We start from the raw sequence: 20,978 nt of genomic DNA on the forward strand, positions 1-20,978 counted from the left end.
AGCCATCCAGGAAGAGTGGATGCTGTTATAGCCGCAAAGGGGGGACCAACTCCATGTAGTGTATGTAGCAAAGATTTTTTAGAAGTAGCCCAATGTATACCACAGCCTATTGTTTCCAATTGGAGCAAACGAATCCTAGTGGGCAGGACAAGAAAGGTAGGCAGAGCTAAGCATGAGCTAGCGATAAGCCTATTGGTGCGTTCAAGCATGTATTTGCATCTTTCCGTTAGGGAACGCCTACTCTGAAGTGCACGTGTGCACAAACTCCAAACACATTTTTTAAAATATTTTTTTAATATTTTTTTTAAATAACATTGATAAATGGTAAAGTAGACAAAACACAGTCCACCCTGTTCGTAACAGATTGTAGTTTTGGAAAAAGAAAACTGTACCGAGATGTGTCATCCATGAGAAAATTAGAACGTTATCCAAAATCTATACATCTGGTTAAATATCTGTCTCCTTGTTGGTATAATTAATTGTTCTGTGTATATACACTGCTCAAAAAAATAAAGGGAACACTAAAATAACACATCCTAGATCTGAATTAATGAAATATTCTTATTAAATCCTTTTTCTTTACATAGTTGAATGTGCTGACAACAAAATCACCCAAAAATTATCAATGGAAATCAAATTTATCAACCCATGGAGGTCTGGATTTGGAGTCACACTCAAAATTAAAGTGGAAAACCACACTACAGGCTGATCCAACTTTGATGTAATGTCCTTAAAACAAGTCAAAATGAGGCTCAGTAGTGTGTGTGGCCTCCACGTGCCTGTATGACCTCCCTACAACGCCTGGGCATGCTCCTGAGGATGTGGCGGTTGGTCTCCTGAGGGATCTCCTCCCAGACCTGGACTAAAGCATCCGCCAACTCCTGGACAGTCTGTGGTGCAACGTGGCGTTGGTGGATGGAGCGAGACATGATGTCCCAGATGTGCTCAATTGGATTCAGGTCTGGGGCGGGCCAGTCCATAGCATCAATGCCTTCCTCTTGCAGGAACTGCTGACACACTCCAGCCACATAAGGTCTAGCATTGTCTTGCATTAGGAGGAACCCAGGGCCAACCGCACCAGCATATGGTCTCTCGGTACCTAATGGCAGTCAGGCTACCTCTGGCGAGCACATGGAGGGCTGTGCGGCCCCCCAAAGAAATGCCACCCCACACCATGACTGACCCACCGCCAAACCGGTCATGCTGGAGGATGTTGCAGGCAGCAGAACGTTCTCCACGGCGTCTCCAGACTGTCACATGTGCTCAGTGTGAACCTGCTTTCATCTGTGAAGAGCACAGGGTGCCAGTGGCGAATTTGCCAATCTTGGTGTTCTCTGGCAAATGAAAAACGTCCTGCACGGTGTTGGGCTGTAAGCACAACCCCCACCTGTGGACATCGGCCCTCATACCACCCTCATGGAGTCTGTTTCTGACCGTTTGAGCAGACACATGCACATTTGTGGCCTGCTGGAGGTCATTTTGCAGGGCTCTGGCAGTGCTCCTCCTGCTCCTCCTTGCACAAAGGCAGAGGTCCTGCTGCTGGGTTGTTGCCCTCCTACGGTGTCTTCCACGTCTCCTGATGTACTGGCCTGTCTCCTGGTAGCGCCTCCATGCTCTGGACACTACGCTGACAGACACAGCAAACCTTCTTGCCACAGCTCGCATTGATGTGCCATCCTGGATGAGCTGCACTACCGGAGCCACTTGTGTGGGTTGTAGACTCCGTCTCATGCTACCACTAGAGTGAAAGCACCGCCAGCATTCAAAAGTGACCAAAACATCAGCCAGGAAGCATTGGAACTGAGAAGTGGTCTGTGGTCCCCACCTGTAGAACCACTCCTTTATTGGGGGTGTCTTGCTAACTGCCTATAATTTCCACCTGTTGTCTATTCCATTTGCACAACAGCATGTGAAATGTATTGTCAGTGTTGCTTCCTAAGTGGACAGTTTGATTTCACAGAAGTGTGATTGACTTGGAGTTACATTGTGTTGTTTAAGTGTTCCCTTTATTTTTTTGAGCAGTGTATTTTTTGAAGTCACAAGAGAGCATTTTTCTTAGAGGGTCAGCCCTCTGGCCCCCTCTAGGGCAGACCGATTTAGTTACCTTATTTAGTCAGCTAGAACCGGCAACCTTTCGTTCACTGGCCCAATGTAACCGCAAGGCTAATTGACACATGTACTAGGATTGTAATAGTATCTTAGCTCAAGGCAAGGGCCATTTGGCTTTAGTCCAGTAACTCAAAATACACCTGTCTATAGTATTTTGTTATAGGATTTCTGCCCTTGGCTTAGAACAATTGGTTCATATTGTGTATTTGTCCAGCAGGAGTCATAACTCCCATAAAATGTCAATTCTATTGTTACCTCACAAAACCAACAAGATGTGACTAACAAGATGTTGACTAAGAATGGGCTTGTTTGACATTGCAGGTGAATCAAGACTGACAACTACAAATCACCTTACATAATTAATAACTTCACAGTATTTGTAAATCAGCCGTCAATCACAATGGACCCACAATGCAGCCGATTTCATCCTGAACAATGAACTGAACAATGAACTCCAAAACACACACACAAAAAACACCCAGACTTGGCTAGAGTATATTTTTTTATATAAAAATAGTTAATAAACCATGCAGTCGATACATCTTCACCCATTTGACACATTGAAACACCTCCATTTGCACTATAAAATCCAATCCCCAAAACAAATCAGTTCTGTTATGCCAGCAAGTTCAATGTGCACTCTTCTCATCTGTGGTCTTAAAACAATATGTACATGTGTTCTCACATGAATCTTAATAAATATCTTTATACGAGTACAATGCATAATGATATACAATAAAAGATGCCAATAGGACCAGGTCAAAAGGACACTGGGTGAAAAAGTTCTAGGGTGTTAAGATGCTCCTCACTGTGAAAGCATGCATCCAAAACTGCACCCTATTCCCCATTATATAGAGCACTATTTTTGACTAGGCCCCACAGGGTTCTGTTCAAAAGTAGTGCACAACGTAGGGAATAGGGTGCCAACTAGGACACAGGGGATGACCCCGTCCCCAGCCTAACCCATCTGGTCCCATTTTTAAATATTGCTGGCGAAAAATTTGCTGCATTTAAAATCAAATGCATTACGATATTGCAGACTCTAAAAACTAAACTCTGCTATAAAACATTGCTCCCATGGGGGTTGGAGAGCAAGGTGCAATATGGGGGGGGGGGGGGGGGGGCACAGAAATGCCCCCAGCGATATTATTGTAACACAGCACCTCTTGGAACAGAATGTATGTAGGTAGGCATGGCAGTGTGTATACATCTGGGGTGTAATCATTAGCCCAAACAGTTGCAAAAAAGAACGGTTTTGAAGCGGTTGAACAAATTCAGGTTGGTCCGTCCCATTTTTGTTCAGTTCACAAAACCTTTTGCAACAGAATCTGCATAATGAACACACCCCTGCTCTGCAGTGTTACATTCTTTTAGGAAACATCTTCAAGTGCTCACTGTCCCTACACTTCATTCACAAGGACAGTGACAAACCAGCTTTTCCATTTTCAAAAATTCTAAACGTACACCCTGATCCTTTGATCCACCATCTTATCCACATGACGACCTAGAATTAGGTTACTGTATATTGTGTTATATGTTATTGTAACAAACCTAATCCAGATAGCTTGGATGGGCCTTCACAACCTCTTGGACTGATCAGGACATGAGAACCCCCACACCCTTTCCCATGAGCTCCCTACCATAGTAAAAGGCTGTGTGTAAGGTACTATCAACTGATTTTTATTTGAGCCTTAGCAGAAGTGTTATCGTAAGAGGGGCATTATGAGCCCTGTCCTGACCTAGGCCCACCCCATGGGGACAGCACAAAGCTCTGGGGTGTGCCTACTCTTGGCCAGAGGTGCTGATGGTTTCTTTGGGGAGAAGGGGCGCCAGGAGGGGACAATGGTGGCATAGGAGGAGGAGGAGTGATGTATGTTTGAGAGGGGGGTAGGGGACAGAGGGGGATTATTTGGGGTAGGGAGGGGATAATGTTCAAGACAGAATCCAGCTGCAGGGCATTGGGAATAAAATCATTGGTTATGTTATGGCACTGCAGTGTTCAGGCACATAACTTCTCTCATCCCCCTCCCTCTTCATGCCATGGCTGTGCGCGTGTGTATGTGTGTAAAGAGAAGCCCCATCTGGGCGCGCTACGTGTGGTGGACCTCGTGAAACATGAGCTCTTGGGGGATCATGGTCTGCGCTCCGTACAGTTTCCCGGCCCGCCTCTCAAACGCAGACACGTTTTGCTTCACCACCTCGTCAAAGAACACCGTGGCCAGCTGGGAGTGCAGAAGAGAGCGGAACTCAAAGGAGATCTGGAGAGAGAGAGAGTTCAGGTAAAAAAGTGATGAGATAATACTGAAAATGTGCCAGAGATATTGTTTAAAGTTATTCATGAAATGCCTTTCTTGCATAGGTAGCTCATCACAGACAAACTGGCATATTTTCTGTCTGTCTTAGAGAGATACATGGCAAGCTAGCTACCTTGTTCGCAGACAGACGCATACACGGACACACTGACAGTGTGTTGCTGTACTTACAGAGAAGTCAACAGTGCAGGTGCGAGGATAGCCAGGGAGGCCAGGGCTGAAGCGCCACACAGTCTCCAGGTGGTTGAAGAGCTTACCGTCTGAACAGGCAGCCTGGGGGTCAAAACAGCCAGTCAGACTGACGCTGATGATATAACCACAGTGGCTGAGTTCCAGGTTGTCTTTATTACAGGCATACCAAGAATCTCATGGGACTGCTACATAATATTTATGTGGTTCCGGAGACACTTCATACACAACCACAACTAAGACAAGCTGCAGCACACCCAGTGTCCATCTATATCACAGCTGCTCATCTTATATTAGCCGACTACCTTCACTGCAGATACAGTAGTGGTGGGAGATAGCAGCGACTGCTACAGTGCCTTACCTTGACCAGGTGGGGGCGCACTGTGGTGACCAGCGAGGTGTAGTTCTCCACTACGGGGGGGAAGCCAACAGTCAGTTTGGCCTTGCAGAACCCCGAGCGCCGGAACACCACGTCAGACTTCTTACACCAGGGAACGAAGTGAAGGTAGTTCTCCACCCCAGCTACCACTTCATACATCTCCAACATAGAGTACCTGAGAGAGAGGCAGCGCGGGTCAACATCTCATTTCATGGGTGAATCTTAGAAGTATTTCCTCCGTATCTCCTTCGAGGCACAGAGAAGAGTGGAGGTTCCTCCTCAAGAACGTTTGAGATTCACCTCTGATTAAAACTGGAATTTGAATACCAGTCTCAGTAAGTGACTGGAAATACTTAACACACAAGTTACCTGCTGATTATTCCTCAAGCTGTGACCAGTCAACAGACCGATTGTCAAGGAGAAGGCGAGGTTGAAAGAGTCCCATATAACCTAATAGTCTCTGTGCCCATTTCTTAACTGGCCCGGTGACTAACTCAGCGAGTTAGACCATTGCAACCACTGCTGTCCCTGCATTTACATAACAGCCTGGCAACAAGTCCGGGACACAGTGTCGCTATTAATAAGTTACAATTTCCTAGTGATTATGACCTTCACTGGATACACAACAGCGTCATTGGCAGGAGCAGGTCAGACATACATAGAGAAACCAGAGTATTTATACATTTCTAGGAGGATTCAAATACTATTTGAAATCATTTAAAATACTTTGTGCTTCATTAAAAACTTGCCTGTTGCAATGGAACAAATAGAAAAGTGCAAACCATGAGCACCTGGCACTCCAGTCAGGCTAGAGCAGATGCTCAAATGATTTGAAAGACTTCAAAATAGTATTTGAACCCAGGCCGGTCGGATTTCAAATGAGGCACCGTGACTGACCCCATGATGCGTCTCTCAGAGTACTCCTTCCTCTTGTTGAAGGCGTCAGCCAGGTTGAAGAAGGAGCGGCTGGGGGCCACGATGACTCTGGGCCTGGTCCCCAGAAGGGGAGGCATCCTCGTCATTAGGATCCTACATGAGGAGAGATATCTGTTCCAAAACAAGGAGCGAGAAGTGTGAGTCAAAGCAAAACACAAGGGCCTATTATTTGCCACACACACAAATCGTCACATCCATTTGTGTGGCCAAATTCTCTGGACGTCCTTCCCGATAGCTGAAGGACCGAACCTTCTGCGCATGTACAGGATTCCCTACTTTACGCTGCGCTGCTCCCTTTACTGCTGCTGGGTGTCGGAGCCTGCAGGGTGCTCTTTCAAAAGTTAGATCAAAGCTGAATCAATGCCAAGATCAATGTACGACGCAAGTGGTCAATAATGTAAGTGGCCAATGGTTCATTAGAACCTCAAAAGGTCTCCAAGCTCATGTTGACTCATGTATACACCAAACAGTAAATATCAGAGTGAGCTCTATGCTTCTCCAAAAACAAACTACCTTCCAGGGTTCCAATGCATGAGGAATTCTGCACTGTTAAACTAGAACACAATCTTCTGGCCTGGGAAGCTGCATCCTACACATGCAGTTCCAACAACTGGCATTCCAATGGGGTAGCTTTGACAAGTGAAATTGGCAGCATGTCTTGCGCTTCATCACATTGTTTAATTAGAAAACTCTGTTCATGACAACATCAAGTCCCTATCCTTTGCCCTTGGACTTTTCCAATACAACATTGCTGACATTAGAAAGCATGCTATGTGACTAGCCTAATGAAAGGGGCTCGAAACAGAAAGACAGACCGGGTACTCCAGGTCTGTCACATTCTCAGTTCTGGGTCAGTGAGTGAGAATAACGAATTATGGTTGGTGAGCACACCTGCAACTGCCCCAATGACACACATAGCCTGCTTGCTCACTCCATACTAATGTGGTTGAAAAATCTTTGACCGAGGGAATCTCTGTCAGAGCTGGTGTGCAACAGGGAACCTATCAACGCACAATTAGGACTATTCAAACAGTGGTTTAATTTCAGAGACACCAATACACATGGATCTTTCTATAAACTAGGGTACCAGTGAGCATTTTCTGTTTGGAGCTGTTACAAAGTCAATCATAATTTGCCTTTTTTTTTCTCCACATGATACATTAAGACATAACTGGGGAACATTCATACATTCAATATAACTCACGAGTTGAATCAAAACCTAATGTTGTTTAAACCCTTTCTCATGCTTGAAGTCTTTATAGATTTGGCAAAAAGGCAAAAATCATGTGACAGGCCTCCAGAGTGGCACAGCGGTCTAAGGCACTGCTAGAGATGTCACTACATACTGTGTCACAGCCGGGAGACCCATGAGCCAGTGCACAATTGGCCCAGCGTCGTCTGGGACGTCCTTCTCCCATCGCACTCTAGCAACTACTTGTGGCAGTCCGGGCGCATGCACGCTGACGTTGGTTGCCAGTTGTACGGTGTTTCCTCCGACACATTGGTGCGGCTGGCTTCCGGGTCAAGCGAGTAGTGTGTCAAAAAGCAGTGCAGCTTGGCTGGGTTGTTTCGGAGGACGCATGGCTCTCGACCTTCGCCTCTCCCGAGCCCGTACGGGAGTTGCAGCAATGGGAAAAGACTAACTACCAATTGGATATCACGAAATTGGGGAGAAAAAGGGGTATTAAAGTAGAAAAAAAATGTAATTGTGACAAAACTACATTTCTGACACTGCTGTTTCACATTATATAACATACTAAGAAAATGAAATATACTGCTCAAAAAAATAAAGGGAACACTTAAACAACACATTGTAACTCCAAGTCAATCACACTTCTGTGAAATCAAACTGTCCACTTAGGAAGCAACACTAATTGACAATAAATGTCACATGCTGTTGTGCAAATGGAATAGACAACAAGTGGAAATTATAGGCAATTAGCAAGACACCCCCAATAAAGGAGTGGTTCTGCAGATGGGGACCACAGACCACTTCTCAGTTCCTATGCTTCCTGGCTGATGCTTTGGTCACTTTTGAATGCTGGAGGTGTTTTCACTCTAGTGGTAGCATGAGACGGAGTCTACAACCCACACAAGTGGCTCAGGTAGTGCAGCTCATTCAGGATGGCACATCAATGGGGCGGCAGGGTAGCCTAGTGGTTAGAGCGTTGGAGTAGTAACCGGAAGGTTGCAAGTTCAAACCCCCGAGCTGACAAGGTACAAATCTGTCGTTCTGCCACTGAACAGGCAGTTAACACACTGTTCCTAGGCAGTCATTGAAAATAAGAATTTGTTCTTAACTGCCTGGTTAAATAAATAAAAATAAATAAAATTTTAAAAATGCGAGCTGAGGCAAGAAGGTTTGCTGTGTCTGTCAGCGTAGTGTCCAGAGCATAGAGGCGCTACCAGGAGACAGGCCAGTACATCAGGAGACGTGGAGGAGGCGATAGGAGGGCAATAACCCAGCAGCAGGACCACTACCTCTGCCTTTGTGCAAGGAGGAGCACTCCACGTCTCCCTGCAAAATTACCTCCAGCAGGCCACAAATGTGCATGTCTGCTCAAATGGTCAGAAACAGACTCCCGACGTCCACAGGTGGGGGTTGTGCTTACAGACCAACACCGTGCAGGACGTTTGGCATTTGCCAGAGAACACCAAGATTGGCAAATTCGCCACTGGCGCCCTGTGCTCTTCACAGATGAAAGCAGGTTCACACTGTGAATAGCACACTGTTGCTATTGTTTTTAATAACCTGCCCAGGGACTGCGGTTGAAAATTAGCCGGCTGGCTAAAACCGGCACTTTAACCGAAACGTTGATTAATGTGCACTGTCCCTGTAAAAATAAAAAATTAACTCAAACTCACTGAGCTTGTGACAGACGAGACGCCGTGGAGAACGTTCTGCTGCCTGCAACATCCTCCAGCATGACCGGTTTGGCGGTGGGTCAGTCATTGTGTGGGGTGGCCGCACAGCCCTCCATGTGCTCGCCAGATGTAGCCTGACTGCCATTAGGTACCGGGATGAGATCCTCAGACCCCTTGTGAGACTATATGCTGGTGCGGTTGGCCCTGGGTTCCTCCTAATGCAAGACAATGCTAGACCTTATGTGGCTGGAGTGTGTCAGCAGTTCCTGCAAGAGGAAGGCATTGATGCTATGGACTGGCCCGCTCGTCCCCCAGACCTGAATCCAATTGAGCACATCATGTCTCGCTCCATCCAGCAACGCCAGGTTGTACCACAGACTGTCCAGGAGTTGGCGGATGCTTTAGTCCAGGTCTGGGAGGAGATCCCTCAGGAGACCATCCGCCACCTCATCAGGAGCATACCCAGCTGTTTTAGGGAGGTCATACAGGCACGTGGAGGCCCCACACACTACTGAGCCTCATTTTGACTTGTTTTAAGGACATTACATCAAAGTTGGATCAGCCTGTAGTGTGGTTTTCCACTTTAATTTTGAGTGTGACTCCAAATCCAGACCTCCATGCGTTTATAAATTTGATTTCCATTGATAATTTGTGTGTGATTGTTGTCAGCACATTCAACTATGTAAAGAAAAATTTAAGAATATTTCATTCATTCAGATCTAGGATGTGTTATTTTAGTGTTCCCTTTATTGTTTTGAGCAGTGTACATATTGAACTTGATCCTGTAACATGCCTGGATATTGGACACTTTGTATGGAGAGCTCGGAATATCTCATGTTACGGTGTGAAAATAATTTATGGGCACATGCATCCAAAGTAATGCATGGATTGCTAATTCGAATGTTTCTAACAGTAACCTTATCAAGAGGATTCAACCCACCCTCCCCCCCCCCAAAAAAAAAGATTGATACTGTCATTACCAGGGTTCTTCAATAATTATGCATAATAATTGATGCGCATTTGGTGTTTAGCTGATTGGTTATGTTGGAAAATTATCACGCAACAGCTAATTCAGGAAAGGATTTTTTGGGGTGGCAGGGTAGCCTAGTGGTTAGAGTGTTGGACTAGTAACCGAAAGGTTGCAATTTCAAATTCCTGAGCTGACAGGGTACAAATCTGTCATTCTGCCCCTGAACAGGCAGTTTTTAAATATGTTTTTTTTAAATGACAGTCAAGTGATAAAGAGCTGGTGTGATACTGCACACCAGGAATTAATGTTGATCTGGAGAATTTACAGAACGTGTGTGTTCATGTCACAGCAGTCAAGATAATTAGCCTGTCACAGACAATTTTATGTCAAGATTTGTGGTAAGATTTCAGTCTGTGTACGTTTTGATCGTTTGTTTTCCCGAGTTAAAATGGAGCTATCGGGAACATGAAAACGGCATGTTTATTCGTTTGTGAATCCATTAGTGTTTTTGAAAAAAATAACGTGTATCATTTTTGGATATACATTTTCACATGTGGGTGGGATTAAATGTAGAATTCCCTTCATAGGTTAAGTGCATAGCCAAGTAGGAATTTACTCTAACTCGATTATATGAACCTATTAAAAACGAAAACTGTTTAAGTGAGATTAAGCATTTGTCTGAAGCCAAAAAATGATGGAAATTCATGAGCACCACAATGCCTATTCCACCCATGCTCTACCAAGGTTTTCCAAAACACAGCTATGACCTACTACAGTAGCTATGTTTGGTATTGTACTTCAAACTATGTGTAGGCAGGTTGTTTAGGATTCAAACCTTAACAAAACAACCAAATTCATATACTTAGAGGTGCTTCCAAATTCCACTATTGTGGCTAGCTGGTGTGCACAGCAGAGTAGAAAAATATCCAACATATGGCAGAGTTGTTAGTTGGCACTATTGGTCAGCACAAGTGGATTAAAAAGCCAAGGAGAAGGAGAGTACGGTATCCACAGATTGATTTAGAATTGAAAATGTTGGTCGGAACTTGTACCAGAACCGCGCAGGCCCACCAAACAGGGGACTTTACGTCAAATAGGTAAAACAGCAATATTCTGATCCACAGGCGGGAACTCTAACCATTACACTACGAATCCTATTCTTAAAAGATTGACTATTTAAAATGTCTTGCTTACTGTAAGTCTAAAACAGCTGAAAAACAGACCCATTTAAATCAAGTAGTTAACCAGCATTTCCTTTTTTGACTGCACGCTGCTTGCTCGGGGTCTGCAACCTGATCATTGCATTTCGTATTATTCTATGGTATGCATTACATTTGTGGATGTCCATAATCCATTTTGCAATTCATAAGATACATTGCAAATCATAGCAATAGGTTACACATTTCCAATATGATATGTTACGAATTTTATTTTGTTGTTGTTGCTAAAGTTAACTAGGCTAGGGATAACAGTTAAGGTTAGTGTTAAGAGTTATGCTAAAGGGTAGAGGTTAGGGTTCAGGTTAGCTAACATGCTAAGTGTTGCAAAGTAGCACATAGTTGCAACGTTGGTAATTCGCTAAACATGTGAAAGTAGTCCATGATGAGATTAGAACACTCAACCTTCAGATTGCTAGACATGTGTTATACACCCATCCTTCCACCCCAACCAACCACCCTCTTTTTTTGCCTTAAGTAACCGTCGGTCTTATGTAATCATACCAAACACGTTTTAATATCACAGATTTAAATTGACTATGTTAGACTAGACCTATGAGACCAGACTGCAATACAGCATGTTGCGCATGCAGTGATTTATGTTTCACCCTCGTGCAGCCCGACTACATTTTACTTGTGCATAGCGATATAAGATCTTGCGTGAAGACTTGACACAGTTAATCAGTCAGCACAAATTTGGTTAAGAATAACAAGACAGTTTATGGCGGAGCTGAAATTCATTCTACACGTTTGAAACAGCAATGCTGTCAGTCGAGTCTGGTAAATTGATGCTCGCCAGCATGCACAACTGAGGTTCTGTATACATGTGCATTTGCGGGTCAACCATTTCCTGTGTGGTTCATAACTAGCTTACTCTTCTTAACAAAAAATGTTTTCCCCCCTCAGCTATGATTTGTGTGGTCTTGGTTGTTCTGAGGAAAAGTAGCGTAACTAAGTGCAGTTTCGTCCTGTCTCAAATCTGGCTCCCTAATTTTACTGTAGCTTGGTCTGTGCAATGCAAATTAAATGTGAGTAGCGTGGCAGTTAAAGCTTATAACCATCAAACTTTGGGAAAGAAAGCTATTGTGGTGCATGAACTGGCAATACACGTTAGCCAACATAAGACTGTAATGTTAGCTAAGATTACTTAGCCAATTAACTTTTAGCTAGCTGTCATAGCAGCCAAGGACATTCACTAGTTTATTTGTAAATATTTGTTTGTGCTCAGATTACACGCAAGTATGTAGATCAGCAGTTTACACGACTTCAGCCTTGTGAAAAACGTTACTTGGAAAAATATAGCTAGCTAACTTTCCTTGCTTGTTGGTTTGCTATCTAACCAACGTTAGCTCTCATATAACTGGTATAACATTTTGTTAGCTAGCAAGCTACCTCGCTAATAAAAAAAAAACATTTTCTGGCCAAGCTTCCTTGGTCTGTTTGTTAGCTAGCTAGGCTGTCAACAGACTGGTGTTAACTAGCTACAGAGACTAGCTGCCGGACTTTGTACAAGCAAGCTAACAGTACCTACATAATGTTGGCTAGTTAGCTACCTAGCTAAATATCGGTTTGCATTTATTGACAAACCTCAGATTGAATACTACCATATAGTTAAGCTACAGCCTTATTCTAAAAGTGGTGCAATTAAAATGTTTCCTCAATCTACACACAATATCCCATGACAAAGCAAAAACAGATTTAGACATTATTGCAAATGTATTGTATTTTTTTTAAAGAAATACCTTATTTACATACGTATTCAGACCCTTTGCTATGAGACTCGAAATTGAGCTCAGGTGTATCCTGTTTCCATTGATCATCCTTGACATGTTTCTACAACTTGAATGGAGTCCACCTGTGGTAAATTCAATTGATTGGATATGATTTGGAATGGGACCCACCTGTCTACATAAAGGTCCCACAGTTGACAGTGCATGTCAGAGCAAAAGCCAAGCCATGAGGTCGAAGGAATTGTCCGTAGAGCTACGAGACAGGATTGTGTCGAGGCACAGATCTGGGGAAGGGTACAAAAAAAGTCTGCAGAATTGTAGGTCCCCAAAAATATAGTGGCCTACATCATTCTTAAATGGAAGAAGTTTGGAACCACCAAGACACTTCCTAGAGCTGACCGCCCAGCCAAATGGAGCAAATCGGGGGAGAAGGGCCTTGGTCAAAGAAGTGACCAAGAACCTGATGGTCACTGACAACACTCCAGAGCTCCTCTGTGGAGAAGGGAGAACCTTCCAGAAGGACTACCATCTTTGCAGCACTCCACCAATCAGGCCTTTATGGTAGAGTGGCCAGATGTAAGCACCTCAGTAAAAAGGACATGACAGCCCGCTTGGAGTTTCCCTAAAGGCACCTAAAGGACTCTAACCATGAGAAACAAGATTCTCTGGTCTGATGAAACCAAGATTGAACTATTTGGCCTGAATGCCATGTGTCACATCTGGAGGAAACCTGGCACCATCCCTACGGTGAAGCATGGTGGTGGCAGCATCATGCGGTGGGGGATGTTTTTCCAGCGGCAAGGACCGCTAGACTAGTCAGGATCGGGGGAAAGATGAATGGTGCTTCAACAAAGTACTAAGTAAAGGGTTTGAATACTTACGCAAATGTGATCGTTTTAGTTAAATTTATAAAAACCTTATTTTTGCTCTTAACTTATTTAACCAGGTAAGCTAGTTGAGAACAAGTTCTCATTTGCAACTGCGACCTGGCCAAGATAAAGCAAAGCAGTTCGACACATAACACAGAGTTACACATGGAATAAACAAACATACAATCAATAATACAGTAGAAAAATCTATATACAGCATGTGCAATTGAGGTAGGATAAGTGGATTGGCTTTGTCATTATGGGGTAGTGTGCGTAGATTGAGTAAACTTTTTTCAAATTTTATTTACATTTTAGAATAAAGCTGTAAATGTGGGAAAAGTCAAGGGGTCTGAAAACTTTACGAATGCACCGTGATAGAGATCTATAGGCCTATGGCCAAGACAATTTTATTTTACCACGTTTTTTTTCATTAAAAAAAGAGCAACATCGGTCCAGTGATGTAACAAACAGTCACATGATCTACAGCATTGTCAAGCAAGGTAATGTTTCCGACATTTCGGACTACTAAACTATTGATTTCTTAGAACCAGAGTTACCGCAAGTAGCAAAGAAAACAGGAGCTGCCTCCACTATTACAGCACCATTTCAACATCTAAATCACCTATGCTTAGTCTAATAGTGACAACTAAAAGATAGCAAAAACGATTTAGTCCAATCAATGCAAGCCAAATATTATGTTCCTGTCCATGGTAGTGATTGTGTGCATGCGAATGTAGAAGAAACACATTGACCCACCCAACTTGTAGAGAAATGCTGATGCCATCCTCTTTCATGTTGCCTAAACAGTCGGACGTTCACACAGTAAACGCTTTTAGTTTGTTGTTCTTGGCTACCTGGCTAAAATGCTTGCTTGCTAGCCTAACTTCCTTTCATGGGCAACATGCGCCAATCCAGCTAGTTAACATTAGCATACTACATCTAGATACATGTTTAACTTCCATCCTCTCAGGCCAGGTGCACAATGTATGAATTTATGGCTGGAGTAGCCGATATGTAAAGCTTAAAGAACAGTGATACTAGCAAGAGCAGTGTGCAGATTTCTCTTTCATGTTTATTAAGGGAGGCCAAATGCTCACTGGCTTCCTTGGCATTCAATGCTATGGGCATCAACAACGTCACTCTTTTTGGCCAGACAGCATCAGATAGATACCCTACACATACTGAGAGAGAGGGGCGCTGTTTCATTTTTGCAAACGCTTTCCCAAGTGAGATACATTTCCCGCAAGTGGCTGAACATATGAAACAGAGACAAAAAAATATACATATAGCATTTTTTCCTTGGCAAATTTCTCAGCATCCATGAAAACACACCACTGACTTTCACCCTTGGTCACCCTTGGTCATCATGCGCCAATCGAATGAATTTCTAAAAGTTTTCCCACAAAAAATCTTCCCAATTAAAGCTTGACTGCAAAGTAGGCATACCTGGCAGAATGAGATCATGATGATTTGTATCAATCACGGGGCATGTTTTACAAACTCTGCGTTCACATGTAGCCTACACTGTATATTGTAGCCTGCCCTATGGTACAATAACAGTGCAAGCCAAACAAGCATCTTGCTAGGCCCCAATTGAATTATAAAGTAACTACACTCAGAACATGGGGGGGGGGTATTTGATATACATTTTTTTAAATGGTTTGTTTATATACAGATTTCCGCAAACTACAGAGGACAAACATAGGTACGAGAAGTTTAATAACTTTCAAGTATTGACCTTGGACGAATCGATGTAGTTGGAGCTGAATTCCACAACGCCTGGACACTGCTCAACTCAGTCTGAGTTCATTAGAAACTTCCTTCACCCCAGATCTGAGTGTAGTCAGCCAACGTTAGTGAGAGCCAAGCAAGCAAAGACACCCGGTGACCCTTTAAGACCCAGACAAATGTGCAAAGACTGATTGCGTAACACAGGTAGTTGGAGACATGGAAAAAGTTGTCCAGACTTCTCTAATAACTTCAGTCACTTAGTTACAGTTTGCTAACTGGATGAATGTCTTGACAGATGTCTTTGGCATGTTAACTATTTCAGCCAGACAGCCATTGACTGATACAACTGAGGTAGTAACACACTACAGTAGCCATCTACCCTTTCAAAAGCCAACATTCCATAACAGTCATAACAACTTGTACAAACTGTAGTAAACCTCCACTGCCTTCAAGAACGAACACCTGTCGGTCACATTCAGGTGGGGAAAAGACATGATTGAGTCATTACAATTTTAGTTAACTAGCCTAGCTAGCTGTCGTTAGCTTGTTAAGCAATCCAACAGGCCTACCTAGCTGACAAAACAGTTAGCCAACTAAACATGTACTTTTAGCGACAGTCTGATAACTTAGGTAGTTAACAGCTAACTTTAGTAGACTGCTAACCTAACTAGACAGGAAAAGGTTTTACCGGCAGATTGTCCGGATTGACAAAGCAACTGAGAAAAATCAAACAAGTTATAGTAGTTAGAACGCATCGAGAAAAACTACTAGCTTAAGTGTAGCTATGCTAATGCAAACTTAAACGTTCATGTTTTACAATTGTACATTAAACTTGAACAACAGTTACCTCAATCCATTCCTTGTAGGTGTTTCTCGGCTGGCTGTAACCGGCAATTGTTTTATACATTCTACCGCTTTCCTCAGTCCCCGGCTCCCTCTCGCCATAATCACTGCGATGATCTCTTCTCTGCTTCTCAGCTGCAAGGCATGAAAGCTACGTCACCAGAATTGCCAGCCTCTCTCGGGGACGCGCCTTCTGTAAACGGGCACTATGATTGGACAATAGTTAACTCTTACTAATTTTCATTGGTCAAATGAGATAGCCGTCACACACTTAAACTGTTGACGTATGTTTTTGCGTAATGATGGGGGTGCGTGCGCAGAAATGTCACGAGATGTGGGATTGAGTTGCATATACTTGGTCGACCTACAGTGCATCCTTGGCTCTGAAAGGTTATGAGCTAAATTTGTTTAAAGGACACAATGTAAGCAGGGCTCTTGTCAGTAGTCCGAGTTTGTGTGAGTGTCAAACCTGTCAATATACTGTATATGCCTGATATATTATCAACCCAGCTGCCATTTCCTTCCCATGGTTCTTAAAATTCTATACCATGACTGAGTAGTGATATGCAGATACAGGCTATGGCAGATGATTACTTTACAACTGAATGGGACACAGCAACTTTAGCTACCCAAAGTATGCCAGGGTAGTTGGCATCAATATCTCAGGTGCTACCTACTAATGTGCCCTTGACCCTGTGCTACTCCCAGCCTGGCATGTGTTTAGTTATTAGCGCTGAGTGATTAGTGTTTTTGAGGTCAGTTCGGTTATTTAAGTGATCAATCAAATGTATTTATAAAGCCCTTCTTACATCAGCCGATGTCAAAGTTCTGTACAGAAACCCAGCCTAAAACCCCAAACAGCAAACAATGCAGGTGTAGAAGCACGGTGGATAGGAAAAACTCCCTAGAAAAAACAGAACCTAGGAAGAAACCTAGAGAGGAACCAGGCTATGAGGGGTGGCCAGTCCTCTTCTGGCTGTGCCGGAAGAGGCCAAGATGTTCAAATGTTCAAAGATGACCAGCAGGGTCAGATAATAATAATCAGAGTGGTTGTAGAGGGCGCAACAGGTCAGCACCTTCAGGAGTAAATGTCTGTTGGCTTTTCACAGCTGATCATTCAGAGTATTTCTACTGCACCTGCTGTCTCTAGAGAGTTGAAAACAGCAGGTCTGGGACAAGGTAGCATGTCCGGTGAACAGGTCAGGGTTCTATAGCCGCAGACAGAACAGATTAAACTGGAGCAGCAGCAGGACCAGGTGGACTGGGGCCAGCAAGGAGTCATCAGGCCAGGTAGTCCTGAGGCATGGTCCTTCAGTTCAGGACCCCTGAGAGAAAGAGAGAGAGAGAATTAGAGAGAGCATACTTAAATTCACACAGGACACCAGATAAGACAGGAGAAATACGGGAGGAGTGATCCTGTGGTACATGTGATCTGAAGTCATCTGCATCCACAGTCATCTGCACCCAATACAGCTAGCTTTCAACGTATTCTTATAGCCTACATATTCTTACCTCTTTGTTGATTGATATCCATTAAATTGTGTCAATTTTCTGTTTTATAAATATTTTCACAAATATGAAAAGATAGATGGTGTCATCGCAAAACAATATACATTTAGATCATACAAGGGACAAACCTTACCTTAAATTGAGGAGATCTTACAATTTTTCAGTTAAGTGCCTGCACCTGCTGTCCTTTCAAATTCAAATCCAAATGTTTCAGTTGAGCAGTTAGGTTTCTGCGACAACCCACACCATTCCTTGATGAACCCCACCTCCTGAGTGGATCTTGAAAGGGCCATTTTCAGTGCCAATAACCCTAAGGTTCTTCGAAGAACTTTGAGGATCTTAGATGAACCCTTGTTGAACCCCTATTTTTTTTAGAGTGTACTCAGGTATGCACAACATGGAAAAAAGAAGGAACTTAGGCTGCCACATGCCATCACAGACACTGAACACGTGGGGAGATTCTCATTACGGCAAAAGTCCCCTATCTTCTGTGACCCAGAAACTGATAAATGTTGGAGGAGAGCATCAGGAGTATGGTTACATGCACACAATGCAAATGTTGTGGGTAGTCAAATGTATATAACATTTCGATTAAAACGTTTACATGTTTTGCAAGATTATCCTGTTTACATGGACACATCTGAAATCAGGCTACCTAGTGTTATGAGAATTTTGTTCTCAATGTTCTTAAATTGAACTTCAATTAAACTACTCAGTCTGCTACCCAGAGTTTGTAAGATTCTGGTTGAATGAAACAGACAAGTGTCCCAGCTTACAATAGTCAGAATGTTTATTCACAGAGCACTCTAAAATCATAAATGCAAACCCAGTCTTTATAACACACACAAACAAGTTCAAATCTTAAGCTACGTCTTGCTCAGACAGTCTGTGTTTTTCCACTACACAGATACATTGTTTCTTTAATCTGCAACATATTTCATAATCTTCTGCAAGCCTAACAGGTTCTCCACTCCACGGGTGGAGACAGAATGTCCTTTAAGGAACACAGTAGTACAACTTGTCTGTCGATAGCTCCTCTTATCATTTGTTTCACACTTGCACCCTGCTTACATACTAAAAAGGAACAAAAGGTCCTTGTTCTAATTCTGACTAAAACTACACACATCATCAGATTATAGTTTTATGATTCTAATAAATGTCATACAATTATATGGTTTCAGGGTGGAATACTTTAATCATTACCATTAAGCATATAATTCCCTTATCACCTAATGGCACTCAGATCAAATCAGAAAATCGGCAATCAAAATAAATGTTCTCCCACTGCATGTTATTTTGAGGGAGTTTGGACAAACATTTTGTAGGCTATGTGAAAACTACTTATAAGGGAGCTTTCACAATGAAATGGTTTGGTGCGATTTTTCCAAACTGGTGCTTTTACCCCCTTAGTTTGGACTAATGTGAACATTCTATCCGCACTCAGGAGCTTACTAAACGCACAGCGGTTTGCTCAAAAAGGGTGGTATCGGTCAGGTTCAAATTTGTAGTGGTGTGTTTGCTGCTGGTAAGAACACAGTCCAGACCAAACTCAGGAAAATAACCAGAGTCGCGCATTATTATTGTTTTGACTGTGAGTACTTGATGAAATGCAAGCACCATCATAACTTGATATCTCTGAAATATTGTGAGTTGCAGCACATTTATGAGTGCATCCAATGCAGGCCTTGTATGGTCAGGCCGACTACTCCATTGGCCATGCAGCATTTACGGTGATATGGCCTCTGCAGAAGTCAGGGCATTCATACTTCTTGCTCTTCGTGGAGCTGTTGTGAAGAAAGTGAGTTTGCATTTATACATGACTTCCACCCTCACCTACCGTCAACCAATCATGTCAATGCAGAGTTATACAGAGCCCTCCACATTGTTAAACAATTGGAGAGGTGCACGGGAATGTGTTATGGAGCTCAATTTGGCTTCTGCATGCCTCCAGAGGCACCGCAATTGTGCCACACCATCCATTAGGCACCCTAGACCACATTTTGGGTCAAACATATGTTGTCTTTTAGGGAGCCGGGCTATTGTACGCTATTTCCTCCCGGCTCCCGCATGTTGTTGGAAGTCCAAAGCCAAAGTAATATGAAGATTGATGATTCATGATAATAATACATTGATTTAAAGTGAGCATTTTGTCCAGTAAACAAATGCAGTGTTGATTTTAGCATGTAAATCTTAGAGGGACAAAAAAAAAAATAATGTTTTAGTTGCATATCAGCAAAGTCACTCGCACTATGGAGTGAATCCTTACTACTGCTACATCTGGCTATCAGCAGAGCCTTGTCTGGCAGCGAAACAGTTAATTCGACCTCATTTCCTGCCTCATTTACATGAGGCAGGAAAGCTGATATGGCTGACTTGCTTAAACCTCTTTGGGCTGAGATCCCGCTAACGGGATCGATATGACAACAGCCAGTGAAAGTGCAGGGCGCCAAATTCAAACAATCAGAAATCTCATAATTAAAATTCCTCAAACATACAAGTATTTCACACCATTTTAAAAATACCCTTCTTGTTAATCCCACCACAGTGTCCGATTTCAAATAGGCTTTACGGCGAAAGCACAAATGATTGTTAGGTCAGAGCCAAGTCACAGAAAAACACAGCTATTTTTCCAGCCAAAGAGAGGAGTCACAAAAATCAGAAATAGAGATAGAATTAATCACTAACCTTTGATGATCTTCATCAGATGACACTCATAGGACTTCATGTTACACAATACATGTATGTTTTGTTCGATAAAGTTCATATTTATATAAATAAATCTCAGTATACATTGGCGCGTTATGTTCAGTAGTTCTAAAAACATCCGGTGATTTTGCAGAGAGCCACACAATTTACAGAAATACTCATCATAAATGTTGATAAAAATACAAGTCTTTTACATGGAACTTTAGATACACTTCTCCTTAATGCAACCGCTGTGTCAGATTTCAAAAAAACTTAACGGGAAAAACAAACCATGCAATAATCTGAGTGTGGTGCTCAGAGACCAAAACAACCCAAACAGGTATCCGCCATGTTGTGTAGTCAACAGAAGTCAGAAATAGCATTATAAATATTCACTTATCTTTGATTATCTTCATCAGAATGCACTCCCAGGAATCCCAGTTCCACAATACATTTTTGATTTGTTCGATAAAGTTCATCTTTATGTCCAAATACCTCCTTGTTGAGTTTATTGAGTTTATTTTATTTTTACAGGGACAGTGCACATTAATGAACGTTTCAGAAAAAAGTGCCGGTTTTAGCCAGCCGGCTAATTTTCAACCGCAGTCCCTGGGCAGGTTATTAAAAATAATTA

The 20,978-nt window shown here is 42.9% G+C and overlaps 1 protein-coding gene across 1 annotated transcript; it reads right to left on the bottom strand.

Moving 5' to 3' along the window:
* Positions 1–2,600: 2,600 nt before the first annotated feature.
* On the bottom strand, positions 2,601–16,395 carry LOC109867912 (coenzyme Q-binding protein COQ10 homolog B, mitochondrial). Its single transcript, XM_020457242.2, has 5 exons — positions 16,155–16,395; positions 5,887–6,036; positions 4,972–5,164; positions 4,593–4,694; positions 2,601–4,367 (listed from the first exon to the last, which is right to left on the bottom strand). The coding sequence occupies exons 1-5, from the start codon at positions 16,250–16,252 to the stop codon at positions 4,200–4,202; spliced, it is 711 nt and encodes a 236-aa protein (XP_020312831.1). The 5' UTR covers positions 16,253–16,395; the 3' UTR covers positions 2,601–4,199.
* Positions 16,396–20,978: the final 4,583 nt, after the last annotated feature.

The sequence above is a fragment of the Oncorhynchus kisutch genome, linkage group LG2 (assembly GCF_002021735.2).
Source record: "Oncorhynchus kisutch isolate 150728-3 linkage group LG2, Okis_V2, whole genome shotgun sequence".
In the NCBI taxonomy this organism is placed as follows: Eukaryota; Metazoa; Chordata; class Actinopteri; order Salmoniformes; family Salmonidae; genus Oncorhynchus; species Oncorhynchus kisutch.

Bases quoted from the DNA above. Each gene is read 5' to 3' on its own strand.
- LOC109867912 (XM_020457242.2), bottom strand. From the start codon at position 16,252: ATGGCGAGAGGGAGCCGGGGACTGAGGAAAGCGGTAGAATGTATAAAA. The intron at 5,165-5,886 runs GTCAGTCACGGT...CCTCTCTCTCAG, and splicing joins TCTGAGAGACGCATCATGGG to GTACTCTATGTTGGAGATGT. The intron at 4,695-4,971 runs GTAAGGCACTGT...TTTGACCCCCAG, and splicing joins TGCGCCCCCACCTGGTCAAG to GCTGCCTGTTCAGACGGTAA.